Source organism: Pelodiscus sinensis, chromosome 22 (genome assembly GCF_049634645.1).
Source record: "Pelodiscus sinensis isolate JC-2024 chromosome 22, ASM4963464v1, whole genome shotgun sequence".
NCBI classification, from domain to species: Eukaryota; Metazoa; Chordata; order Testudines; family Trionychidae; genus Pelodiscus; species Pelodiscus sinensis.
The window spans coordinates 5202180-5228447 of record NC_134732.1 but is presented as its reverse complement, the minus strand read 5'-3'; the positions used below and the strand labels follow the sequence as shown (position 1 = coordinate 5228447).

General features: G+C 44.9%; 1 protein-coding gene and 1 long non-coding RNA gene across 2 annotated transcripts; one reads left to right on the top strand and one right to left on the bottom strand.

The window, feature by feature from the left end:
- The first annotated feature begins 379 nt into the window (after nt 1-379).
- On the top strand, nt 380-26268 carry TNFSF8 (TNF superfamily member 8). Its single transcript, XM_006137196.4, has 4 exons — nt 380-916; nt 8616-8661; nt 22344-22406; nt 24025-26268. The coding sequence occupies exons 1-4, from the start codon at nt 722-724 to the stop codon at nt 24468-24470; spliced, it is 750 nt and encodes a 249-aa protein (XP_006137258.2). The 5' UTR covers nt 380-721; the 3' UTR covers nt 24471-26268.
- On the bottom strand, nt 6080-15234 carry LOC142819321 (uncharacterized). The gene is made up of 3 exons (XR_012897177.1): nt 14982-15234; nt 11981-12174; nt 6080-6217 (listed from the first exon to the last, which is right to left on the bottom strand). It is a non-coding gene; the product is annotated as an uncharacterized LOC142819321 (long non-coding RNA).

Genomic DNA, 26268 nt, shown 5'->3' with positions numbered 1-26268 from the left:
CACTGTTATTTTTAGCATCGCTCAAGAGGCGCTAGGGTGAGTCTGTCTCTCCAGGCAGGGAGGTGTGCTTCCAGCTGCAGCGTACACATATCCTAAGTGATTTAGGAGCCACGGTCCTACTGTCTTTCAATGGGACTGTGTTCCTAAGTCATCTGGGCACTGATGAAAATCCCAATAACAGCTATCAGGACCGAGGGTCACCAACTTACGTCACCTCAGTCACGCCTGGACTCAGGTCTCCAGAAGAGAAAAAAATTATTGCAGCCCACCAATACTTGAGTAAAAATGAGCAGGATTTACATTGTGAAACAGGAAGATGCTGGCTGGGATGATTTATTCTGCCAAACTGTTACTGCAGCTGAGTAGGAAGTGAAACAGCATTTGCCTTGCACTCTGTTTCACAGAAAGAGGGTGGAAGGGGTGGGGGGAGCCAAACTTGGTTACCATTCATCTTCTGACATCAGAAACCCCCGGTGCAGCATGAGAGGCTGCCTTCACGAAATCCCTGATCAAGAACATGAAGCTCCTTCCCCTCTTCACGGCTGCATCCTGCCTCACGCCCCCGGGTCCCCTCTTCTTCGTACGACAAGCGATGAAGCTTTTTTTCCAGATCACATGAGCCAGGATGAGGGGGGAAAATCCTGGTAGGAACGGAGATGGGCTGCGAATGCGAATCTGAGGTAGTGGAGATTCGGAGAGATACACCGAGAGCTATATAAGAATGTGCTCCTCACAAGAGCAAACATTTTTCCAGGTGAATGATTCTCACGAGGCAGACATGACCATGACTGAAGAGGCTGTTTCAAGGCGGCTCAGCGCCATTAACAAAACGTACTTCTATTTCACCACGGCTTCCCTTGCGGTGTGCCTCGTCTTTGCTCTCGCAACCATCATGGTCTTAATCATTCAAAGGAAGGTAAGTCTCTGTCGGCTTTTCTCTTTGTTCTTTTTTCCCGCCCGCTCTCTAAAAAGGGTCTTGCCACTGGAGAGTCAGTCACCACCCTCTAAAACTATAGATTAGGATGATTAAAGCAAAACAGGAGAAGACAAAAAGGAAATGTGACAAGGATTGATTTCCCAAAGTTCAGTACTACTTTCTGGTGCACATACCATGCTCCAGGACATGAAATATCAAGCATTGCTAGGTGAGTGCATTATCAAGCACAGGTTCTTACTGTGGACTTCTTAACTCTTCCTCTGATGCATCTGGTTTGGCCACCACCAGGGACAGGACACGGTGAGCTGGACCCATGGTCTGATCTAGCATAGCATTTCCTACTGAACTGTGCTGCATTCCAAACTGCACTATTGATTACTTTGATCTAAGAAACCTCTGTGTATGGCACCATCTATTTACAGGGGCTTGTAGCTTACAGAGCAGGGGGAGCACTATAGGTCAAAGGCATTGTGAAAGCATTCAGATTTCAAGTGAATTAACAGACAAAGAGAGAAGGAGACATCACTGGAGAGGCCACTGAGATAGGGAGATGCAGAGAAGTCATTCCAAACTTGCCCAAACTATAGAGAATTAGGCTCTTGAACTTAGTGTCAAGCTTGGGGGAAGGAAAAAGAAAGCGGGGAGGTTCTCACTGCAGATAAGGAGCAAGAAAAAATGAGGGACTTTGCAGTAGACTGGGGACCAGCCTGTGGAATATATTGAAAATAAAAGAAGGCAGCTCTGATTTGGATCTCAGACTGAATGGGGAGCCGATGGTGTGTCGCAGATAAAGGTGATGGGGCTAGTTTTCTCTGTGCAGTTAATTCTGGACAGAGGGGATAAAATCTCAAAGCTGTTGAAATCAATGGGTGTTTTGCCATTAACTTCAGCGGAGCTTCGCTTTCACACAGGACGGTTGCAAATCATATTATGAATCCCAAGTACTGAAGACCCACCAGTGCACCCATTAGAAGGAAAACTACAATAGCTAAAGACCTGACTTTATGGGAGAAAGTTGAACTGAAAAATGATGCCCGTCATGTTCTTTCCTCTTGAATGACTAGTGTGCATGGATCTAGCTGGAATTGACCTAAAAATGAAACCTTGGGGTCTAATTCAGCTCTCTTTTACATCTGTGTAAATAAGGAGTCCGGTAATTGAAATCAAGGTTGTTACACTAAGGTAAAACCAGTGTAAGCATAGTCAGAATGAGACTCGGGTATTTTAATATACTAATCAAACAGCAGGCCATTAAGGTAACACAAACAATAATGGATTGGTTAATTACTGCAGAGTTCCCCCAAAATATTGGTTCCAGTAATTAGCTCTGCATCAGGATAAATGCTGTTACACTAAATCCTAGAGGAATGATAATCAAGGATTAAGGTTGTTCATTTCAAGGGTAAATGGTATCTCAGTTGTTTTGGAAAGAGAATGTTGAAAAGGAGAAAGCAGGAAGTTGATAGCTCAGGTGTGTGATGCAGAGAATTGTGCTGCAATTTTATTCCAAGATCCTGAAAATCATCATACTAAACTCATCTTCTTGGTTTCCCTTTACTTTCCCTAAATGAGGAAGTGACTAACCTTCAAGCCCAGACAATGCACTGTTACTCCTCATGAGCGGTTCCTCAGTGGGACGCGCTTCTCATTTGGAACATGCATTTTCCCTCATGTGCCCACTCAGTGCAAGATGGGACAGGAGTTCCTGTGAGAGCTACGTTTGTTGCTGTTGAGTTAGGGGAGCCGCTAGACTAGGTGCTTTCTTGAGTGTACCCACAAAACAAGTGTTGGAAGGGCTCAGTCCTGGGACAGGTTGCACCCAACTATGGTGCTGGATCAGATCCATGGGATCTTTTGATTTTTCTCTCAAGTGTTTTTTGTTTTTTTTTTTTTTGGTTGGATTGATAGATTTCCACAGGTATACAAGGCAGTTAGGTAGCTAATGCCTGTTGACAATCATTTGTGCTTGTGAAAACCTCCCTCTTAACAAATTTCTACAAACTCCTTCACCCCCACCCCCACCGGTTTAGGTTCAGGGACCTTACATAAGGTGAAATTCAATTAAAAATAAGCACAGGAGCTTGGACACGTGAAATTGAAGTGCCCCAAACATGAATTATACATCACTTAGGTCCACATTAAACAAACACCAATAAATCCAGTCAGCCCCCTGGATCTAATATGAATGTAATGAAGTAATAAACCATCCTAGTGCCTTTCATAGTGCACCAAAAAAATCTTCATGCCCATTTCTCTAGAGTCTTAGCAGTATACATTTAGACTCCTTGGAACTATGCATTGGGACAAAGTCAGCTCAGTTCTTTATGCTTCTGCTACAGATACTTTGAGCGCTTTCCAGTTTACAGTCTAGATCTCCTTTAGGAGAGACTGTATTTTTCATGTATCAGAGGGGTAGCCGTGTTAGTCGGAATCTGCAAAAGTGGCGAGGAGTCCTGTGGCACCTTATAGACTAACTTATTTTCAGTTAGACCTACACTTCAGTTAGTCTATAAGGTGCCACAGGACTTCTCACCGCTTTTGTATTTTTCATAAAAGTGGAAGGATTTGCCATGGGGGTGGGAAAGCGTGGACAAAATTTCTTCTTCTTACGGCAGCTGTGAGAGACTAATGCCATAAGTTACCCAGTTGTGCCAAAGTGTTGCAGTAAATGTTACAATTGTGGGCCCCCCTACTCATCTCCGCTTGTATTGTATCAGCTGTCATAGCTACACACTCTGACAGGACAGGTAGATGACCTCTGTGAATATTTCGGGGGGGATCTAAATCCTTATGTATCTCACCTGATAGGTTCCCCCCAAGAGTTGTTCACCCCTCTTACAGCAATGATATAAAGTTTTCTATGCATGTACCCCAATAATTATATAGAATGATCTAGTTTTTGTACGTGTAATAGTTGAAATTCTAGAACCATTTCACCAGCTGGACTTCACAGCCCGGTTCTGTACTGACCAAAAGTTGTTCCCATCTGATGGCTGTTTAGTACACTGTCTAACCTGACTTCTAAAAATGTCTCTCCGCTTCCTATAGGGACACACTGCATTAAAGAGTGCCCTCTTGTGGGCACACATGGCAGAGACTCATGGAAAATGAGCCAGGCATTCCTGAAATAGGGAGAGCTCAGTGTGGATACACAATTTGTATCCACCTCTGTATTCACAAAAATGAGCTGTGGATATCCTCATCCTCATGCAGATGTGGATACCTGTGGATACAAAACAGAGATCCGTGAATTCACAGGGCTTTAAAAATAGGACCTTGATAAATGGAACTGAGGCATTTTGATGGAGTAACTTATGCGTAAACCACCTCTGCTAGAACCCATGCTGTGTCCTTTGTAGGGTTAAACAGTATCCTTCAGTGTCCCAGCTCTGAGCTTGGCACCTTTCACCAGAACAAAAATCCTTTCTTTGTGTTTATGCCTGCATTTGTCGGGTGAAGTGTGAGGACAGAGCCACGTGCTACTGTAGATCATTATTGACTGTTCTGCCACTGACGGTATGAGAGTTTGGGCTGGCTGCGTAAATGTTCGCTGCCTCTGTTTTCCCACGAGTAGAATGATCACCCACTTTGAGGTCCACAGATGGAAAGTATCGTGATGCCAGTGCAACCAAGACATACTTTTTACAGCGTCTCCATATGTCTCTTACAAAGGCAGAAACATGGGGAACTGTTGTTGAATTAATAATAAATAGTTTAAATAGGGTGAAATCCCAGGGCCAAGCTCCCATTGATTTTGATAAGACCAAGATGCCACCCCTAGAGACTGGCTTTCAGAGATGCTGAGCATGGATTACTTCAATTGAAGTGTGTAAGAGTGGCATAGACTCAGCGCCCCCAAAACTGTAAATGAATGGTGCTGCTACAGTGCCTTTTTCCATAGCATTATGTTTGGTAAGTGCTCCATATAGGTTTTATAAGAACAGTCCCACAGTTCTGTAAGCATGGGAGAGGGATAGCTCAATGGTTTGAGCATTGGCCTGTGAAACCCAGGGTTGTGAGTTCAATCCTTGAGAATGTCATTTAGGGATCTGGAATAAATCTGTCAGGAATGGTACTTTGTCCTGCTGTGAAGGCAGGGGACTGCACTTGATGACCTTTCAAGGTCCCTTCTAGCTCTAGAAGAGAGGATAGGAGTGCTGGTAAAATGGACTTTCAATCCCTAAACAAGATACTCAGCCTGTCTCCACAACTAAATCAAATGATTGGGGGGTGAGTCCCTGACTTCAGTTAAGTCAACAACAAACCTCCCACTAAATTCAAATGGTCTGGATTTCACTTGAGAGAATTTGGACTCAGGTTGAACACAGCACCTGTAAATTGTGATGCTTATCTGAATCTTATCCCAACTACTGTATTCAAACCCCTTTGGATCTACAAAGATAGCCTGCATTGTTCATGCCAATAGTTTTTCTCTCCATAGAGGAGCCAAGATGAGAATAGAGATTTTGGTGACATTTCAGTGTTGTAGGGTCTGGTTGGAACCTGGAATCATAGAATCCTAGGGGTGAAAGAGACCTCAGAAGGTCATCAAGTCCAGCCCCCTGCCCAAGGCAGGACCAACACCAGCTAAATCAAACCAGCCAGGGCCTTATCAAGCCGAGATTTAAAAACCTCTAAGGATGGAGATTCTATCACCTCCCTGGGTGATGAGCTACTTGTAAGTGGATGAAAAAAGTTACCTCAGTATAGGGAAGAAAGAAATACTCAGAGCAGGCTCACTTGACTGCAAGTGCATTGAAGTCAACTAAGTGATAACTGCTTTTATTAGCTGAATTTGGCCTTGCATTCAAATTCAGTTTTAAAAAAGAGGCAAAGACTGTGGGAAAAGAGTGCTTCTTTTTCCCAGTCTTATTTATCCATCCCTATTCATAGCTTCTGCAGGACATGTACTGGCATCTGATCCACCAGTAATCCTCACACAGTGTTGTTTGTTATTGCACAATTGTTTACTTATTAGGGGTTTCATTCCTTTCCAATCAAGTTTTCTGGCAAGGGTCTGTAAGAGACATTTATCAAGATGATTTTGATTAGATGACAAATGAGACACCAGGCTGATTGGTTTTGGAAGAGTTTTATAAAAGCATTTTTTGAAAAGCTGATTTTCACAGGCACATGATTATCATTTTCTCTAATGAAGCAAATGCAAATCATTCTGCTAGTGGTGATTGGAGGCCATTCATCACTCACTCCCTGATCCATTGCAGATTTATAATGAAAATTTCCCCTGCCTGTACGGTACAATTTCATCTCGCTGAGCACCTAGAGGGGAACACTACATTTCAAATTATAACATTAAACAGAATTTTCTTGTTATGATTAAGAGAAAAAAACCCACACGATAACATTTAGAGCTTTATTTGGGTGTCTACTCTGTTGTTGTTGAAATAAAGTGCATTAGTATCAGTTATTTTCCATTGATTTCGAGATTTTCCACTAGGGAATGTGATACATTAGTGCATTTTAATTTCCCTCAAGTCACTCCATTTGCTCGGCAAACTACAAGTCATCAGATTTATACATTTCCCTCCTAACCTCCATCTCAGGAGAAGGTTTGATAGGTGAATGTCTCGCTTTAGTGCTAATGACTCAATAGCTTTGCAAAACATTTCTTTATCAGCAGCGGGGAACCCATTGCCTGGTTTCTTTTAGCAAAATGTATTTAGAGATGCAACATTTCCTTCTCCATGTGGCAAAATGCCCCCAACTCTTTTTGGAACAGAGTATAATGCTCTGAGATTTAATGCTCTGATTCTTTGGTGGTCCCATTATGGGACAGAAGACCTAGTGGCTGGGACACTGGATTGAAACACTGAAGACTTACATTTAATGACCAGCTCGACCATAGTCTCCCTCTGTAAAACAGAGCTAGCATTTCCCCCATCACCTGGGGATCCTTTGAAAGTAAAATCCATTATTGGCTGTGACATACTCAACACACGATCCTCAGAGGCATTTAGGTACCTAGCTCCTCCTGGTTTCATCTGGGTGTTAGGTAGCTAAATACCTTTGAGGATCTGGGTCTCAGATGTGATCATAACAAGAGTCATATAGGTATCTCATTAGATTTCTACATGTACATTACAAATTTCTACCATTTGGAAAATAGGAGGAAGTACCTGAGACAAGAAGGCTGTGTCTAGACTGGCAAGTTTTTCCACAAAATCATCTGCTTTTGTGGAAAAACTTGCCAGCTGTCTACACTGGCCGCTTGAATTTCCACAAAAGCACTGATGATCTCATGTAAGATTGTCAGTGCTTTTGCAGAAATACTATGCTGCTCCCGTTCAGGCAAAAGTCTTTTTCCGAAAAACTTTTGCGCAAAAGGGTCAGTGTAGACAGAAGAGATTTGTTTTCCGCAAAAAAGCCCCAATTGCGAAAATGGCGATCGGGGCTTTTTTGCGGAAAAGCGCATCTAGATTGGCCACGGACGCTTTTCCGCAAAACGTGCTTTTGTGGAAAAGCATCCTGCCAATCTAGACGCGCTTTTCCAAAAATGCTTTTAACAGAAAACTTTTCCTTTAAAAGCATTTCCGGAAAATCATGCCAGTGTAGACATAGCCAAACAGTAGCCGCTGATCTGTGGGTCAGTTACAGAGGGAGGTCACAGGTGCGGTTGGCCTGTGTGTTTCTATTTAAAAATATCCATAGACCAGCACCTCAGGAGTTTGTGGCATGGAAGCGGTCACAAAACTGACCCTTGTGCTTCAGAAAATCAAATTGAGTGGGTTTTTTTTAACTCTTGGTCTTTCTCTTCCTTCTCCCCATCTAACCAGTACAGGACTCATCAGCCTTTAGTGCATTGTCTTTTGACTTCTTATGCCGCTCGATTTTTTTTCCCAGTGCATCAGCAAGCGATGGGCCACTTTCTAAACATTGAGGTTACGTCTAGACTACAGGATTTTGTTGACAGAAGTTTTGTCGACAGATACTGTCGACAAAGCTTCTGTCGACAAAGAGCGTCTAGACTACATCCAGTTCTGTCGACAAAGCAAGCCGCTTTGTCGACATAAGAGTGTGGACACAAAGGACAGTGTAGATGCAATAATGCCTTCTATTGACAGAACTCTGTCAACAAAAGGCATTATTCCTTGTAGAATGAGGTTTACATATGTCGACAAAACTGTTGAGTTTTGTCGACGTTATGTCGACCTAACTCGAAGGCAGTGTGGACGCAGGTATAGTTTTGTCGACAAAAGTCCACTTTTGTCGACAAAACCCTGTAGTCTAGACACACCCTGAGATGCCAGGGTCAGTCTCCTTGGGAAAGTTTTGACTGTTTTCCCATGAGCTAATTCCAGGCAATCAAACCTCTTGCTCTTAGGCCTGCTAAAGTGTAATCTCAATAGAGTACATTCCCTAGACATTTTCAAGTATTTCCCCCCTATGGCCACTGAGCAAAGATCCTTTCTCCTGTTATTTCAACACTTCTGGTTCTAGTCACAGCCAGAACTGGTGGACCAATCAAAATTAGAAATAAATTACCTTTTGCTTATAGATGTGGGATTTGATGGATAAGACCTTGTGTTGGTCAGCTCAGGTTGAGTTTCACTTATCGGGGACAGAATGTAATAGAACATATCCTAAAATTATTCTATACCTTGAACGCAAATATTCGTAGGCCTCAGAATAAATATTGGCTCCCTTACTTTTCTTTCAGGGTCTGGCTTCCCAAGAGGATGGCTATAAAGATCCATACAAAGAAGGTAAGACCTGTAACTAAGTATCAGTATAATTTGCCTGGTTTATAAAGCAAGTGCCATCCAGGGTGATGAAAATTTGTTTGTGTAACTCTTAATCATTTATCCAAACTCTCCTCTTGTTGTGAAAACCAAGCCAGTGGAAAAAACTTACAAATTACTCGGTACCTCCGGAAACCACTATATGGCTAAGCAAATAAGAAACACGTCTTGTCTTTGTTACTGTATGTTTTTTGCCAGAGGATGTGAATGCTAATCTGATTATAGGGTAGAATGTTGAGTCTCAGTTCTGCATTCCTTCGTGCAGAAACATATCTGACCCTGTTTTTATTAGGAATGGCTCATTCTCACTCCTTTCAAAACTGCTTTGATGCCATGGGTCGCAGGTGTGACACGGCTTCAAACAGTATTAAGTTCACATTCTGCGTAGGAAAGGACATGGAAAACAAGAAGCGTTGGGGTGGAGGTAGGTGGGAGAACAGTAAAAAATGATGGCAAGAGAAACAAATGTATGGAGAAAAACAGAGCAAAGTGGGGAAACAATTCTAATGAGAATAGTGTAAAACCAGGGGTCAAGATTATGCTTTCGCTTAGGTAACCATAAACTGAAATGGTTTATGGAACCCACTGGTTTCATTGCAATTATCCACCTGCATATATGCTGCTCTTCCCCTTCCCCCCAGCAGTAGTTCAGCTCCTACCAAACACTTATGAGTTTATCTCCACCTGCAAGAAGAAAGGTTGCATCATTACCCTTATCATTTTACAGATGGGGTGAACTGTGGCACAAAGTCACACAGAAAGTATGTGGAAAAGTCTAAAATTTAAAAAGAAATTCCTGAGTTCCAGTCCAGGGCCTTAATCACAGCATCCTCCTTTCTCTTGCTGAGCATTTACACTGGGGCAACTCAGAGCAGTGGCTGGCCAAGTGTGTATGCTAGCCGGCTAGGTCAACCCGCCATTGCATGCCAACTATACCATCGCAAGCTGCCCGACATCATAAATGTCTCCTAACTTCTTCTTGTTTTCATATTGGCTGTCTCTGGAAGTAACCCAAGGTTTTAATTTACAAGAACAGGTTTGGGTAAAGAGACAATTAGCCCCTTGAAGTGTAGATTCTGCTCTGTCACCCCAGTATTAATTCAGAGTATTGGCTTCAGGGGAGTGGCCCGGGTTTCACACCAGTGAAACTGAGATGGAGCTCAGAACCTGAGTACGCTTGTACAATGTCCTCAGAAGATTTGTGAAGCATCATCAGCCAAGGCAGGACCATTGCTTGTCTTTACCCAAGAACCTGAAGAGAAGGAAAGGCAGGCACTGGCTGCATGAACTGAGAGATAAAAAGAGACAGTTGGCAATTGTAAAACAATATGGCGTTGGGGACCCAGCTGGAGTGATGCTGATTTACAGTAGTTGAAGCTTTAAGCCTAATTGGTAAGAGTCAGAGGGAGCTGCAATAGTCAATATGTGCCATGGGCAAAGAAATTTATACAAATCAGGGGCAATGAAATTGGGGATCCATTAGTGTATATTTAATCCAAAGCTAATCATAGAATCCTAGGGCTGGGAGAGACCTCAGGAGGTCATTGAGTCCAGCCCTGTGCCCAAAGCAAAGAGAATATGATTTTCTATGATGCAGGAATCTCTGTTAGCAAGTGTGTTGTAAGTAATTTTTCTGCTGTACCCCATACTGATTAGCCTCAGCTGGAGTATTGTGTCCAGTTTTGGGTGCCACATTTCAGGAAGGATGTAGAACAAATTGGAGAAAGTCCAGAGAAGATCAAGGAGAAGGATTAAAAGTCTAGAAAACATGACCTAAAAGGGAAGATTGAAAAATCTGAGTTTGTTTAATTTAGAGAAGTGAAGACTGAGAGGAGGCTTACACTGCAGTAAGGGAGGTTTAGGTTGGACATTAGGAAAAACTTCCTAACTGTCAGGCTGGTTAAACACTGGAATAAATTGCCCAGGGAGGTTGCAGAATCTCCATCACTGGAGATATTTAAAATCAGGTTAAACAAACAACTGTTGAGGATGATCTCTAGATAATACTTACTCCTCCCCTGACTGCAGGAGACTGAACTAGAAGACCTCTTGAGGTCCATACCAGTCCTGTGATTCTATGATTTTAAATAAAACAAACTAAGACCTTTATTTCCTTTTAGCAAGTTCCTGCTAGGTACTCTCCCTCAGCATGAATAAACTGGGGAATATCAGACAGAAGGAATGTGCAGTCTCAGAGGCCATGTCTACACTACGCAGAAGATTGATGCTGTCACAGTCAATCTTTCAGGGTTTGATTTAGAGGGTCTAGTGAAGACCCACTAATTTGAACCAAGAGGACTCCCCCATCAGTGCCAGTATTCCTGCTTCTTAGGAGGAGTTAAGGAAGCTGATGGGAATGTTTGCTCCTATCTCCCACCCGCTGCGTGGCCAGCGCCAAAACGTGATTTAAGATATGTCAACTCCAACTTTGTAATTAAGGTAGCTGGAGTTGCATAACTTAAGTCGACCTTCCACTTTAATGTAGACCTGGCCAGAGAGCTTACAAGCTGCCATTTCAGTAAGCAAAAACCATTTGGTCTTTAGGTCAATACCAACTAGTGGCGGGTGTTCTGCATGAATTCTGCTGGCAAATCTGAAATGCTGCTGCTACCTCTGGTGAAAGGATGACAGAGCTGTCTGTCAGTTCAGTAAGGGTTTCTGAAAGCTCTTTGATATTACAAATTTAATCAATAAAATAATAATTATTGCATGATGGTGTCAATCACAGAAGTCCCTTTAGCGTTATGCCCTGGTATGCTGATTTTGCCACTGGTGCCCACCTTCCTGCCCTCGGGGGATCCTCATCACCCTTTCCTGCTGGGCCAGATCCTCTGGTCCCCCCAATATAAACCACAAAATTGGGGTTACCATTCCTCCCCCACCCACCATAAAGCAACAGGACACTGAAGCAATTCAAGTCTGGGTAGACTCAGTTTTAAGGGATCAGTACCCAGGAAACCAACCCCTAAATGGGACCAAAACTCCAGATAAATCCATCATACCCAGTGTAAAACTTTTACACAGTGAAAGCTCATAAGGTCCGCCCACTTTATCAATGAAAGAGAGATATGCACAGTGATTGTTCCCTCCCCTCCATGGCACAGTTATTTACACTGGGCATGATAGTAAACCAACATACTTTTATTAAGTACAAAGTGATTGCAAGTGAAAAGTCAGGTCAAAGTAAACTACTAAGTTAAAATGGAAAAAAAATGCATAGCTAATTCTAAATTAGTGCGAAACGTGTTACATGCAAAGTCTTACCCTAATCAGCTGGTCTTACCTTTGGTAAAAGCGTCAAGTCAGAGTAGATCTTTTCTTTGACTTGGATCTACAGCCTTTTCAAAGTTCTTTGTATCCTCTTAGGGTGGGTCAGGCAGTTTCAAATGCCAGATGAAGACAAAGGACAGATGGCTTCCCATTGCTTATATAGACTTTCCTCCAAGACAGGATTCCTTTGTTAGGCCTCCCTCCATCCTTATGGAAAAATACCAGGTTCAAGATGGATGCCAGTACCAAGGGGAATGGTCACATGTCTTTATAGCACCAATCACAGTTTGGGCTTACATGACAAACAAGACCATCCACAGGTCGTTGTTTTCAGTACTGAGTTATTATGTACCTGAAGAGTCATGAATGGCCCTCATTAGCACATTTAGAACTATAAGTTGATTCATTCTTCATATTTCTAACTTCACATATAAGCACAAAATAGAATATACAGATTCAGCAGATTATAACTGTGCAACTGATGTCACATGGACTGTTTTGCATAAAGCATCTTTGAATTATGGATATTCATATCCATAAGCCAATTTTCATAAGGCATGGGTGGGGGAGACTCATGGGCGTGTCTGAAGGAATTTCTACCCAGGAGTTGAAAGGTGTGATTGTAGCACATGTAGGTTATCTGAGCTGTATTGAGCCAGCTCATTAAAAACGGACTAGACATCCAATCCCACCTACGACCTTTGATACACTGTTTTAATTTGTGCTGGGGCTTAGTGTCCACCTTGCTATTTTCAGGTATGGTCACCTGTGCTTGGAGATTTGCTTCCAGTCGCTGTATAAACATACTCAAAGTGGAATCTATGTGCACTTTCAGGCCCTTAACAACTCAACTGGTATAAAGTGGCCTTAGTATGAATGAGAATATATATTCTATACAGAGAAAAATTACCGCCTATTTGGACTGAGTTCAAAAAACTGACATTAAGAGAAAGTTGTTTAGGTTATAAAGTCAAGCATTCAAAAGTTAGGAGTTACGAGATTTATGGTTACTTCTGCAACCTTACTGCCTGTGTCCTGAAGGAGGCAGGAGCACAATGGAAAAAACAGTAGATGATCAAGTCATTAAAAAGCATATCAGGCAAATTCACAGTGGAATAGACACATGCTACTTTCCAGAGTTGATTCAGTACTAGAAAAAAACATGCATTACATTTTCATATCATGTTTCATTTAGATTTTACATCCTATTGTATATTATTAACTAAATATCAATGGGTACTTAAGAGCAAATTTATTCAGGTGTATGCATTCCTTACTCAGTAAATTCTCAGGGGCTAGGTTTGAAATAATCTAATGGCACCTAATTGAGAGGGATGCATTGCCACCTAATTAAATGTTTATTTAAAAAAGCGCCACTAAAGCATCTCTAAATCTCTTTTCAATATTTAGTGGAATGGTACAAGCAGCAGACGAGGGGGGAGGGGGAGAGGAATTAAGATCACCATAAAATAAATCTTGCCTGAAATGTAGTCTCTGCAGTTGTGAAATGCCAGCCACATTTCTTGGTAAGTAATTTCTACCTGACAAGAGCTGTTTTGTGAAAGTCAGATTTCAGAGCTCTGTAAATCTTTCCATGAATCATTCATCTTCATGTCCTGTATCTCCAGGTTGCTGACTTCTCTGGCTCATGAAAATATGGCACCAAATTCTCCTCTCATTGGCACTGGTATATACCATGGCATACTTCATTGTTTACCAGGAAGTAAGATGTTGAAATTCTTGAGCAGCTACGTGCTTAGATGCTGCATGCCATATTTTGATCCCTAATATGCCAGAGTAAATCAGAATAAACCCAATGAAATCAATGGAGTAATTCCAGATTTATACCAATAGAACTCCAATAGAATTGAGAGCGCAATATGACTCTGGTCTCTCTTATACCAGAGTCACTCCAATACAACTCCACTGAAGACTCTGGAGTAACATTGGGGCAAAACCAACATAAGTTAAAGCAGAATCCAGTCCTATGGTAAAAGACTCCTTAGAAAATGATTATCCAGGCTGATAGATAAAGAGACTAACTTTACTGATCTATCCTTGCAAGTCAGATTCCATGCATTTGTAAACTTAATGTGAGCAGGAGTAAACTATGTTATAACGACATTAGTATGGAGAGTGACAGGTCTAGTATTCTCCTCTAATAGCTTCCTAGTTCCCAATTAGAAAAATCAATTTTTGTTTGCTCCTCTGTTTTAGGAGAAAACGTGGGTGGAGGCAAATTTGGCCTTACAAATGCTAAGAAAATCCTTCAGTTTCCCTCCAAACTAGGCCTCCCTACCTGACCAATGCACTGTGTTTGGCATAACATCAACAACAAAGGCAGAGTTTCGAGAGAGTGGGGCAGTGGGGATGGAGGCAGCCATACGTACTGGGGTGCAGCTTGCTTTTCTTCTCATTCCCCTGACAATAAGGGAGCAAGGAGAAAGTGCGTGGATTCAATGCATGTTTCTCACTCCTGGCTGGAGAAGAGAGGGGCCAGAGGTGTAAATCACGGAATGTAAATATTTTCCCCTCATTCCCTTATCATCAGGGGAATGGAAAGAAAAGCAAGCCATGTCCCAGTGTGCACGGCTGCTGCCTGTGACATACACGAGCTCGGATGTGCTCACAAGCTGGGATACTCAGATGCCTGGGAAGTTGGGCAGGCAGCTCAGATAGCAGCAAACAAGGCAGGCAGACTGCCCCAGCCAGTTTAGTTTCTGCTGAAAGTTTCAACAGAATCAACATGTTCCTGTGGAACGCATTGATTCCACCGAGTCAGCATTTGCCAAAAAAAAAATTGCTGCGCTGGAAATTTTCCCATCAGCGCTAGTTAATTATGATGATTTGTATTGCAGTAGAGTTTGGAGATCAGGGCTCCATTCTGCTCGGCACTGTGCAGGCACATAACGAAAGGCAATTCCTGCCCTAACATGTGTACTTTGTAAATGGACGAGACAGGCCAAAGGAGGGAGGGAAAACAGAGGCGGAGAGAGATGAAGTGATGGGGTAACCTGGAAGGATGCATGATTGAGATGCTGGGTGTTCTCACTTTCCTCCATAAAGGTTTCCTTGTAAGACCAGCACATAAATATCATTCCACAGAGCTCTGTGCAGCCTCTACAGTCCTCTGGTGTCTGCCAACAACGAGTGTTGCGTCAGGCAGCCAGCTGCAAGACACAAAAGCAAACAGACAGGTTTAATTAAAATCCTCTCAGGGAGCTAAGCACATATTTGCCAGAGATGGAAGAACTTGTTTTCCCTAATTTCAAAGACACGTAAACAGTTGTGGGTTTTGTCTGGTTCAAACATTATTGGGTTCACCATCCTCGTGGACCAGTGGCTCTCAAGCTTTTGGGCCTGTGGCCCATTCCACTCAATGCAGACTTTTCCACAGACCAACAGCCAACCATCCACGATGACAGAATTGGTGCAGGAGGGATGAGGGTGCAGGCTCTGGTGCAGGAGCAGGCTGGTGGGAGGTAGGCTGCAGGAGTGAGGCAAGGGTGAAGGGTCTGGGTATGAGGGGGATGAGGAGCACTTACCTGGCTCCACACACCCCACTGCTCCCAGGCAGCACCCCCTGCTGCTCCCATGGCCGGAATCACGCAGCAGGGGAAGGCCTCCAGGTGAGTGGTTTCCTGTGTTGCCGTTCCTCCAGCCAGGGGGAGAGGAAGCATCAAGGCACGGAGCCCCTTCCTTCCCCTGCAAGAGGCCTTTGCTCATGCTCCAACCTCATGCAGCAGGGTGGGGGTGGGCACACAGGGCTGGAGTGCCAGTGCAGGCTTTCTGCTTCGGGGAGGTGGGGTGCAAGTCCCAAGCCTACGGCCTACCTGCAAGACGGTTGCAGACCACTAGTGGTCCATGGATCACACTTTGAGAACCACTGACCTAGGAGATCCTGTGAGATGAGCAGATGGAGCAGATTGCGGCGAGCCAAAAAAGCAGGTACATTGTGTACCAGATCCCATATACAGGTCTTCGGCTGTGGCCACCAACCTAGAGGGTAGTTCTTTGGTTCAAATAATGATACAACATTCTAGCAAGACTTGTGGAATAATATTCATTCAAATTATCCTTAAAATAAGCTGAAGCCATGAAACCCCCCAAACAATTTCATGAGGATGACAAACCTTCAACTCCTTAAGCTCCAAGCAGACCCCCTGCCCTCTCATGTCAAGACTTTCATTGACAAGGGGCGCCTACTTAATCAGAGTAAACGATCAAAGTCCAAGGTGCCTCCTGTTGAAGTATCTTCTAGGGTTTACTTTGGAATTCTCCCTGGTTCCTGTTGCCAGAGTGCTCCACCTGGAGGTGGGGATTGGCTATGCTCCGGGTGTATGTGTGAGAGAGCACGAATGCACGTGTGTGGTCTTCAGATGCCTCCCGTCCTGAAGCTACAATCCACTCGTTGTGTACCTGTTATGGACCCCCTCCTTTTTGCATGCCTGGGGAATCTGAGCTACGTACTCAACGTTACTGCAGATGAAGCTCTAGCCCTGCTTACACACATGGTCCATTGACACAGCAGCTCTACTGGGCATATCGAACAGGGAACATTCCTTGAGCTGGACCCCAAGGATTTAAGCTAAGCTTGTGTGAGCTGTTATTCTTATCCTGTCTTTCAGCAAGCAGTTACCACATCCCTCAGGATAGGTTCCTTTGGGGGCCATATGCAACTTGCTCCCAGTATCTGAGGCAATGACTCACAGAAGTTGGGATTCTTTTGAGAGAAGCAGTATCTTTGAGAAATAATAGTCCACACACTTTCTTTCTAGGGCTTTTTCCCCCCTACTGTCAGACTCCTCAAGGTGGCACTGCATGTGACCTTCAGGTACCATGCGGTGCTACCTCGAGAAGTCTGACTGTGGGGGAAAAAGCACTAGAAAGAAAAGGTGTGGACTATTATGCCTCAAAGATACTGCTTCTCTCACAAGAATGTGACCTTCAGATACCATGCCGCTCGGGGCAAGAATGCAGCCAGCAAAGCTTCCCTTACCCTTGCCTCCAGACTCTGGTCCTGGTTTTTCTCTTACTTTACTGTGACACAAAGCTGATGTAATCCAGTCAACTTTAGTGGAATTACTCTGGACTTAGGACCTGCACACACTGATATTCCTGTGCTTCAGTTCACACCCACACTGGTTTTACACTCCTGGAACCCCACTGATTCACCCTGGGCCAAAGGAGATAAGAATAATTAATTAGAGAAACAAAACTGAAAAATGGTTCTAAGCAGCCCCAGTGGCAACTTGAACTCAGGAAATGCTTTTGTACAACCCAGGCTTTTTTTTTTCCATGCTTGGTTTTCTCAGAAACACAGCTGATGTCACCAAACAAATGTTATTAAAGAGTTGCTGACGTCAATGAAAGCAAGTTCAGGCATGCAAAGGCCAGGTACAGTCACTTCAGCTTGGAGCTGATCGTAAGAGATGCCCTGAATCTCCTGAGAACCTCTAGTGAGGTACTCATCTTTTTGCACAATCGTACTGTTTGTTACGAGGCAGCATTCTTTGTTTGACCCACAGAGCCTAGAGTGCTGGAATGTGAAATGCTACAGGGGCATTTCTGATGTGAAGGGTGAATTCCAATGAATAACACCAAGATTCTGTTTTAAAAAAAAGACTATTTTCCGGTGGATCAGATGAAATTTTAAGGGTCCACGGCAATGAATGTATATTACAGAACCCTACCTTTCATTGTGATGGACAGTTAGCACCTAGCATAGGTCATTAAGCTCTCTTCTCTTCTCTTCTCTTCTCTTCTCTTCTCTTCTCTTCTCTTCTCTTCTCTTCTCTTCTCTTCTCTTCTCTTCTCACTGCATCTGGGCAGTTTCCCATAGCGCATGAAGCAATGTGATTAAATCTGTCTTTAATCTTTGATCTTTCTTTGACTGGGATTTTCAACAGAACCTAGAGTTGCATGTACCACTTGCATGGAATTTCCACCTGCAACAGACACCAACCTTTGGTCCTTTTGAAAATCTCAGCCTCTGACATATATTTCATCTGACAAAGTGGGTCTTTGCTCACAAAAACTTATGCTCCATTATTTATTACATATATTTAGGTCTATCTAATTTCATACATTCCTGTGTTCATAACCTGCCTTACCATGTTTTGGTGATATGAATACAAAAATTGCGACAGTACTAACCACCAGCCAATAGGATTATTTATAGCTGGTCAACCGCTCCCTTGTTTGCCCACCCCAATCACAGACAGGCTCTGCTTTCTTACTTAAAAGTTAGGCTGAGCAGATGTTCTTGAGACCAAGACATACTTACACTTTCTTATACCAAATTGTATAAGCAAATATGGCAAATTGTATCTGAAAATCTCAGCTATTTTTAAACACAGGCCACATTTTGTTCTTATTTGATCTATTGACTCTATTGATCTCAGTGAGGTTACTCCAGACTTATTACCAGTTTAACAGGAGAAACTGAGGCACAAAAAGGTGCAAGTGACTTGCATTGCCTATCTTGAGCCAGGTTCTCTGCTGGCACGAACTGTCATGGCTCCATCATGTTCATTTACACCTGGAGAATTTGGCCCTGTAGTGTGAGATCCAGGAACAGAACTGGGGAATCCTGACTTCCATTTCCTCTGTTTTAGCCACTATATAACACTCCATGCACATCTAGATTAGAGGTCAGAGGTTTTACTTATATCCTGTAGAAATCTGTGTCTTAGTCAATGGGGCTTTCGCGCACAATGTGAAAGTCGTTTTCAGTCACTGGGAGGAAATGACCAGTGACTCATTGAGACATATTTCCTGGACTCTGTGCTCTAGCTGATAACACCCAGTGTATCACCAAAACATTCAGGGAAGCTGTCGAAGTGAGGGGGGGGAAGATGCAAGATCTGTCTGTTTTCATCACAAAGTGCTGGTAATTGATGCTATTTGTTATTGAGTTACTATAGCACAAAGGGAACACAAACACAGATCAAGGTTGCACGGTACTACGTGTTGCACAAACACAGAACAAAATCCATCCCCCCACCCCAGGATCTTACAATCTAAGCATAAAATAAGACATAATTGATAGCTTTAAATGGAGGGATCGGCAGGAGTGCAAGGAATCAATGAGACAGCAGCCTGTTTCCAGGGGTTTTGTCAGTATCACAGCAAAGGAGATTGTTGGGAGGAGGGATCTGAAGGTGGCTCACAGAGGTGACTTTGTGGATGTTAACAGGGAGCAATAGCCAAGCTTGGGCCAAAGCATCGAGGCACTTGTTTAAAATTGAATGAGTGTGCAGTGACGCATGGATAGATTGGAGAGATGCATTGATAGTGAATGAGAGGTGATTGGTCCTGCTGCGAGGGCAGGGGACTGGTCTTGATGACCTCGCCCTTCCAGTTGTAGTATCCTATGATTCTATGGCCGAAATGACAGGCTAGGAAATCGGTCTTTGCTGCAGCACTGTGAATGGATAGGCGAGGGGTAAGACTGCATTTGTTAAGGCTAGAGGGGAGGCTGTTGCAGTACTCCATAAAAAGAGAACTGGGGGGAGAGGTTAACAAGAGGGCAAAAACTGACAGGATTGTGGGTAAAGAAGGAAGGAGGTTTGGCTCCAACATCTGCATTCCAGCTGTGGTAGAATGTGAAATTGACAGGCTTACGGAATGCTGCACTGTTTTTGCCCAGTAGGGGGACCTGCTCTCCTGCTTTTTGAGTAATGGTAGAGCAGCTCCAGAAATGCAATAGCCTGCTGGCTACAATACCGGGTGTGCAGGCAGTATGCATGAGATCACCCCTCCATTGCATAATTTGAGTTGCTCAGCTTCACGCTTGCAACTCAGCCATTTCTTATTGCCTCATCGTCAGAAGAAAGGATGGGGCGGGGGGGGGTTGATTGTGCATAATGGAAATAAAGCCTCCAAACAGGAATGTAAATGGGACAATTTTTTATCACATTTAGGGAGCTATTGCAAATAAAAGCTACAAAAAGCTTGTAGTGTCCTTTTGTACAGCCCTTCTCTCCTCCATCTACAGCTTCATGATGCTGATAGGCCTGTGATTCAGGATATGGCAATGAGCAAACAGTAGTTCCAGGCTTAAGGATGGCCAAGGGAGATCTGCAGTTCTGATGATGAAAAGTCTCAGGAATCTTTTGCTGAGTTTTACTGGCTTGCCCCATGCTACGGTCCTCCCCTCCCCCCAGCTTCGATTCCTGGATTGATTTAAGGTGCTCGCACTGCGCATACCAATTCCTCTTTCACTACTCTTATGCAGGAAGAAGCATAATAATACAAGCATCAAAATGTAGGAGGTAATCAATGGCCTTCAAGTCTAGAGGGACATCAAACTCCCCTGCACATTTCTGAGCCCATCTTAAGGTTTCTCTGATTACAAAGACATAGAGTAAAATTGTCTAAGGTGCAGCCGTGAACGTAAATCCCCCTTTTCAGAAGCAAGACCTTGTCTACCCTGAACTGCTTTAACTACATTAGTATGGTGAAAGCAGTGCAACTCACGAGAGTGGTGAAATGTACTCGCACTGTTATAGCTTAAACTGGCTGCGGAAGAAGTGATATGCATGTCCATCACCTTTATTCCAGTCTACGTGGGTCCTAAATCTTGCACCAATATAAGGCTGTGTCTAGACTACATGCCTCTGTCGGCAGAGGCATGTAGATTAGACACATAGGCAAAGTCAAATGAAGCCGTGATTTAAATGATCGCGGCTTCATTTAAATTTACATGGCTGCCGCGCTGAGCCGACAAACAGCTGATCAGCTGTTTGTCGGCTCGCGTGCTAGTCTGGACGCTCCCCTGCCGACATCAAAGCCCTTTGTCAGCAGCCCCGTTATTCCTCGTGGAATGAGGTTTACCGGGGCTGCTGACAAAGGGCTTTGATGGCGACAGGGGGAACATCCAGACTAGCACGCGAGCCGACAAACAGCTGATCAGCTGTTTGTCGGCTTAGCGCGGCAGCCATGTAAATGTAAATGAAGCCTCGATCATTTAAATCGCGGCTTCATTTGCCTTTGCCAAAAAAACAAATCTATATGCCTCTGCCGACGGAGACATGTAGTTTAGACGTACCCTTAGTGTACCAGTAAAAAAGCCTACAGCTAACTACCATCCTTATATTGATACTCAATCTGTGCGTGGCTCAGGTATTACTCAGAAAGTTAATGAGACTTAGAAGCCTATATTGGACAATTATGCTTCCAGAACAGTGATTTATTGATTTCCAGTAAATGAATTTATGGCACGGGTGGGCAATAATTTTTCTGCAAGATTTTGGAAAGTGGGGTAGGGCTGCAATTTTCTGTGGAGGAGGTGCAGGGTCTAGGATGGAGGTTGGGTGCAGAAGAATGCACAGGGTAAGAGACAGGGGTGTAGGAGACAGTGTGAGGTCTGAGAGGAAGTTTGGGTGAAGGAGGGGGTTGTGACCTGGGTCAGGGGATTGGGTTGTAGGGTCAGGGAGGGAGTGTGGGCACAGGAAAGGATTCTGGACTGGGGGAGAGGTGTAGGAGGGGGACAGGATCTGGGAAGGGGTTGTGACCTAGGGCAAAGGGGTGCACAGGTTTTGAATGGTGACCAGAGGCAGGCTTTGTCTGAGAGGCGCTTACCTAAACATCTCCCAGTCCTGCTGAGCTCCCTGCCTGCCGCAGCCCCAGACAGCTTGAAAATTCAGGCTGCTCTCTCCACGCGGCTCTCCACTCAGGGAGGAAATAGAAGCTTGCACTTCCCCCATCTCCCAGGCCAATTTCTTATCTCCTATTGGCTAACTGGCCAGAAACAATAGCAGCTGAGAGATTGGCTGGAGTCAATTCCTTTTGGCCGGTTGTTGCCAGCCAATAGGAGCTGAGGACTGGCTGGGTGGGGGGAGATCACATTAATCTTCCCCCGCTTTTCAGAGAAGAGAGCCACAAGACAGCGCCTCAAAGCAGTGTCTTGCCGTGTGCTTCAGGGTCCCTCGTTCACAGGCCGGATCCGGTGGATTGGCGGGCTGCATTCGGCCTGCGAGGGGTATCTTGTCCATCCCTGATTTATGGGATAAAATTTGGGGTATTTTAAATTTCTTTCTCTCTAGTCCTTTTAACATTTTTATAGAGCTCTTCGGCTGAAAAATACTCCAACTGGGTGTCAAGCAGAAGGAGTTTAAAGCAATACTGAATTAAGCCACCCCTGACATCAGTGAAGCTAAACCAGGAATGAATTTGCTCCATTCATTACAAAAGTGAAATGAAGCTGGAATATGCTAATGCTATGCTGAGAACCCTGTGACTTGGACTTTTTGGGGGCCGATGGGGAACTGTTCATGATGGTGTGGGTTGGAGAATCACTGCAAAAGACTGTTGGAAGCAAGCCCTCTAACAGAAATGAAACTGCAATTGTTTTTATCTTTTGTTTCCTCTAGAGAAATCTTTACATGCTTTTTTAAGGACCCTACCAAGCACTTCAGCAGCTGCATATCTGAAAGGTCAGTAATTAACTCCAAGTTTAAAGGAGCCTTTATCTCAAACTGGCTAAAGGTTTTCCAGATAAACATGTTCGGTGGAAATGGCAAATCTGTCAGGTATGGTACTTGGTCCTGCCATGAGGGTGGAGTACTGGACTCAATGACCTCTCAAGGTCCCTTCCAGCTCTATGAGACAGGTATAGTTCTTGTTTTGATAAGAAATGTTGGGGTCTCCGTTAAAAAAATATTTTTTAAACTTTTAAGCAACCAGTTGTCTTGTTTTCAAATTATGACCATGAAAATTGAAGGCACATGTGGCTTTGTCCATGTTCTTTCCCACAACACGTTCCTAAAAACATTTTGATGACATCCGCTTGAGTTCAGTGGATTTTCAGCCTACCTGAAAAGTGTAGCTAGGAGCCACAGGGGTTAAGTAGGGAAAGGAAGTATTCAAAATTCTCAGCTCCAAACCTAGGATAGTTGTTGGTGTACAGGCAGTCCCCGGGTTACGTACAAGATAGGGACTGTAGGTTTGTTTTTAAGTTGAATCTGTATGTAAGTCGGAACTGGCATCCAGATTCAGCCGCTGCTGAAACTGACCAGCAGCTGACTACAGGAAGCCTGAGGCAGAGTTGTTCTGCCCCGGGATCCTGGAATCAGCCACAGAAACTATCCCAGTTTCAACAGGCTGAATCTGGACACCAGTTCTTACATACAAATTCAACTTAAGAACCCCAGGCGTCCCCAAGTCAGCTGCTGCTGAAACTGATCAGCGGCTGATTCCAGGAAGTCCGGGGCAGAGCAACTCTGCCTCGGGCTTCCTGTAGCTCCTCGGCGCTACTGGACCAACCCAGCAGCACCCAAGCTGCTCTGCCCCAGGCATCCTGATTCAGCCGCTGCTGAAACTGACCAGCAGTGGCTGAATCAGGATGCCTGGGGCAGAGCAGATGGGGTGCTGCCGGGTTGGTCCAGTAGCGCCCAGAGCGGCACTACGGGACCAACTGGCAGTGCCCCAGCTGCTGTACCACAGGCGTCCGGAGCAAAGCCGCGGAGCACGGGGGCAGCGGGACAGCCCAGACGCACCATGGCTGTCCTGCTGCCCGTGTGCTCCGCGGCTTTGTTCCCCGTCTCCCTGGTCTGCTGGTCTCTAGCAGACCAGGGAGATGGGGAGCAAAGCGGAGCAAAGCTGCGGAGCACACCGGCAGCGGGACAGCTGCGGTGCGTCTGGGCTGTCCACTGCCCGTGTGCTCCACGGCTTTGCTCCGCTTTGCTCCCCGTCTCCCTGGTCTGTTGGTCTCCAGCAGACCAGGGAGACGAGGAGCAAAGCCGTGGAACATGCCGGCAGCGGGACAGCCACGGCGTGTCTGGGCTGTCCGCTGCCCGCGTGCTCCCTGGCTTTGCTCCCCATCTCCCGTTTCCAGCAGACCAGGGAGATTGGCAGCAAACCCCATTCGTAACTGCGGATCCGACGTAAGTCAGATCCGCGTAACTCGGGGACTGCCTGTATTCTATAGGAGAATCACAGATTACATGGCTACCATTTACCAGTCAATAAGTACAGCAAGCTCTCATTTTTGCAACTAATAGAATATCCACCAGACTGGCATATTATATTGGCTCATTCTCCTTTTCTTTCTAGTGTCAAAGCCAATAAATAGTCCAAAGCTGAAGTGGACTCACAATGGTATTCTCCAAAACATCACATTCAACAGCGAGGGAGACCCCATCATCCAGACGTCAGGCTTGTACTTGATCTATTGCAACTTGCACTTCCATCTCACCAACTTCTCAGGTGACACAATTGACCTAAAGATGGAAGTGCTGGTGAATAATGCCACCAAGCGGCAAACATTATTCACACACTGCACCAACAATCAAACAGTATTCAAGCAATGCGCATCAGTCACAAGCTCCAGCGGGATATTTCAGGAGCTCTCCATATTCCATCTGGTGAACCTAGACGCAGATGACTGGATATCAGTAAAAACTGAGCAGTACAAATATTTGGATTTAGATTTCCTTCCCAATGACAGTGTTCTTGCTGTCCTCAGGTACAGTGGGGAGTGCACAGACTGCTCCCTGTAATTAAAATAACCTACCTTCAATGACAATGCCTCTGCTGGACAATACCTGGCCTGAAGTTGGCATCCTTCATCTCGTCCTACCAGGAAAATACGGAACTTTTCAAGTGTCCAAAAGTGACATCTAAAACATGCTTCCAACAGACATTTGGCTGAGAATGACTGACCGTCAGGAACAAGGCCAGCAAGTGGCTGGCCGACGTAGCCAATGGCTCCTCTAAAGAAATGCAACCAAATTAGCAGAACTTCCCATGCTGAGAATAATGCGAGATCTGATATCTCCCACTTACAGCAACAGCTGGGCAAGGGTGACTCGCCGATGGAGAATGGGACTTCTTTGTCATCGGAGGATTTTGGAATTACACATGATAGTACTTTGAGCTGGCTTTTCCAAAAATAGCCATCAAAGCTGAGATCTGATGCTTTCCTTACAACGACAGCTAGCGATTGTGAATTTGTGTGAGAGTCTGTGGACAGCATCACGGAAAGCAGAGATGGGAAGAAATTAGATCATGAAAGGCAATGTGACCCAGTGGTTAGGGTACAAGACTTGAGACTTGGGTTGTCTTTCCCATTCTGCTGTTGACTTGCAGGGTGGCTTTGCACGAGGTGTTTCACCACTTGTCCATCTTTCATATTTCAACTGTAGGCTCTCTGGGGCAGGGACTATGCCTTTGTACAGTGTCCAGCACAATGGGATACTGATCTCAACTGGGACCTGTAGATGTGTGCATAATACAAATATTAAAAGTAGTAATAATAATCCGTGTGCCTCATAACAAGGTTGCCTCTCACAGTACATTTTCAAGTGCTTAATGAAGTCAAGTTTAAAACGTAGGCTGCGTGTCACCACAGCATACATCCATATAAACATGGAGGAGGAAGGAATAGCCCACACGGCAAAAAACACCTGCAATTTTGTGACATTTTCAGATTGAGCTCTGGAGTTTAAGCACCATATTTGGGAATGTTTGGATCCAGCGTTTTGATGTGGCCCCGTGTCACAGGGTGAACACTCACTGCCACAGCGCCTCCTGCTGGTAGCACTGGAAATTAGCTCTTGCCAGCCCACAGGGCACCTCCATCTGACTGGTTTCTCCCCATCACTCAGTTCTCCCAGGCCAGGCCCACGTTGCTCCCCGACCACGGAGTCTCTTCAGGACACTGCCCTCCAGCAGTGCCCACTACAGTTTCTCTCAGCTCCCTTCTGGGGGGAGGGGCTGTTTATCATCTCTGCCCTTTGGGGTCTTCCCCTCCCAGGGAACCCCCCCAATTCCTCTCCACCCGCCTTGTCTCAGTGACCCACTGCCAGCCTTCATCCAGTGCTGCCTTGGCGGGAAACTGCAGCCTGAAATGGCCACTCAGCATTGGCAAGGGGGCCGACCTGCTGCCTTTGCCTACTAGGGTTGCCAGGTGTCTGGTTTTCGCCCAGACTATTCATTATTCAATTCCCCCGTCCGGTAAAATTGGGTGGGGGGTTGTTTGGTATTTTTTGTTAAACCAGCTGGCAACCCTATTGCCTATCCTGGCTGCCTTCCCACAGCCCTAGCACTTTGAGGCATTGCTTGAGGCCTTGCAGCCTGGGAGCAAGGCCAGGCCAGAGCTTCCCAGCTCCACTTGCTTTTCCCCAGTACTGCTCTGTCCCAGGAAGCCTCCAGCTTCCCCAGCAGCTAGGTCCTTCCTGCTCCCCAGCTAGGGCAAGAGAACCCCTCCTCTCTCCTGGAGCCTTTATTTATGTAGCCCCGCTGGGCCCTAATTGGCTACCACTGGGCTTTGCTTTCAGTGCTCTTCCAGGGCTGGCG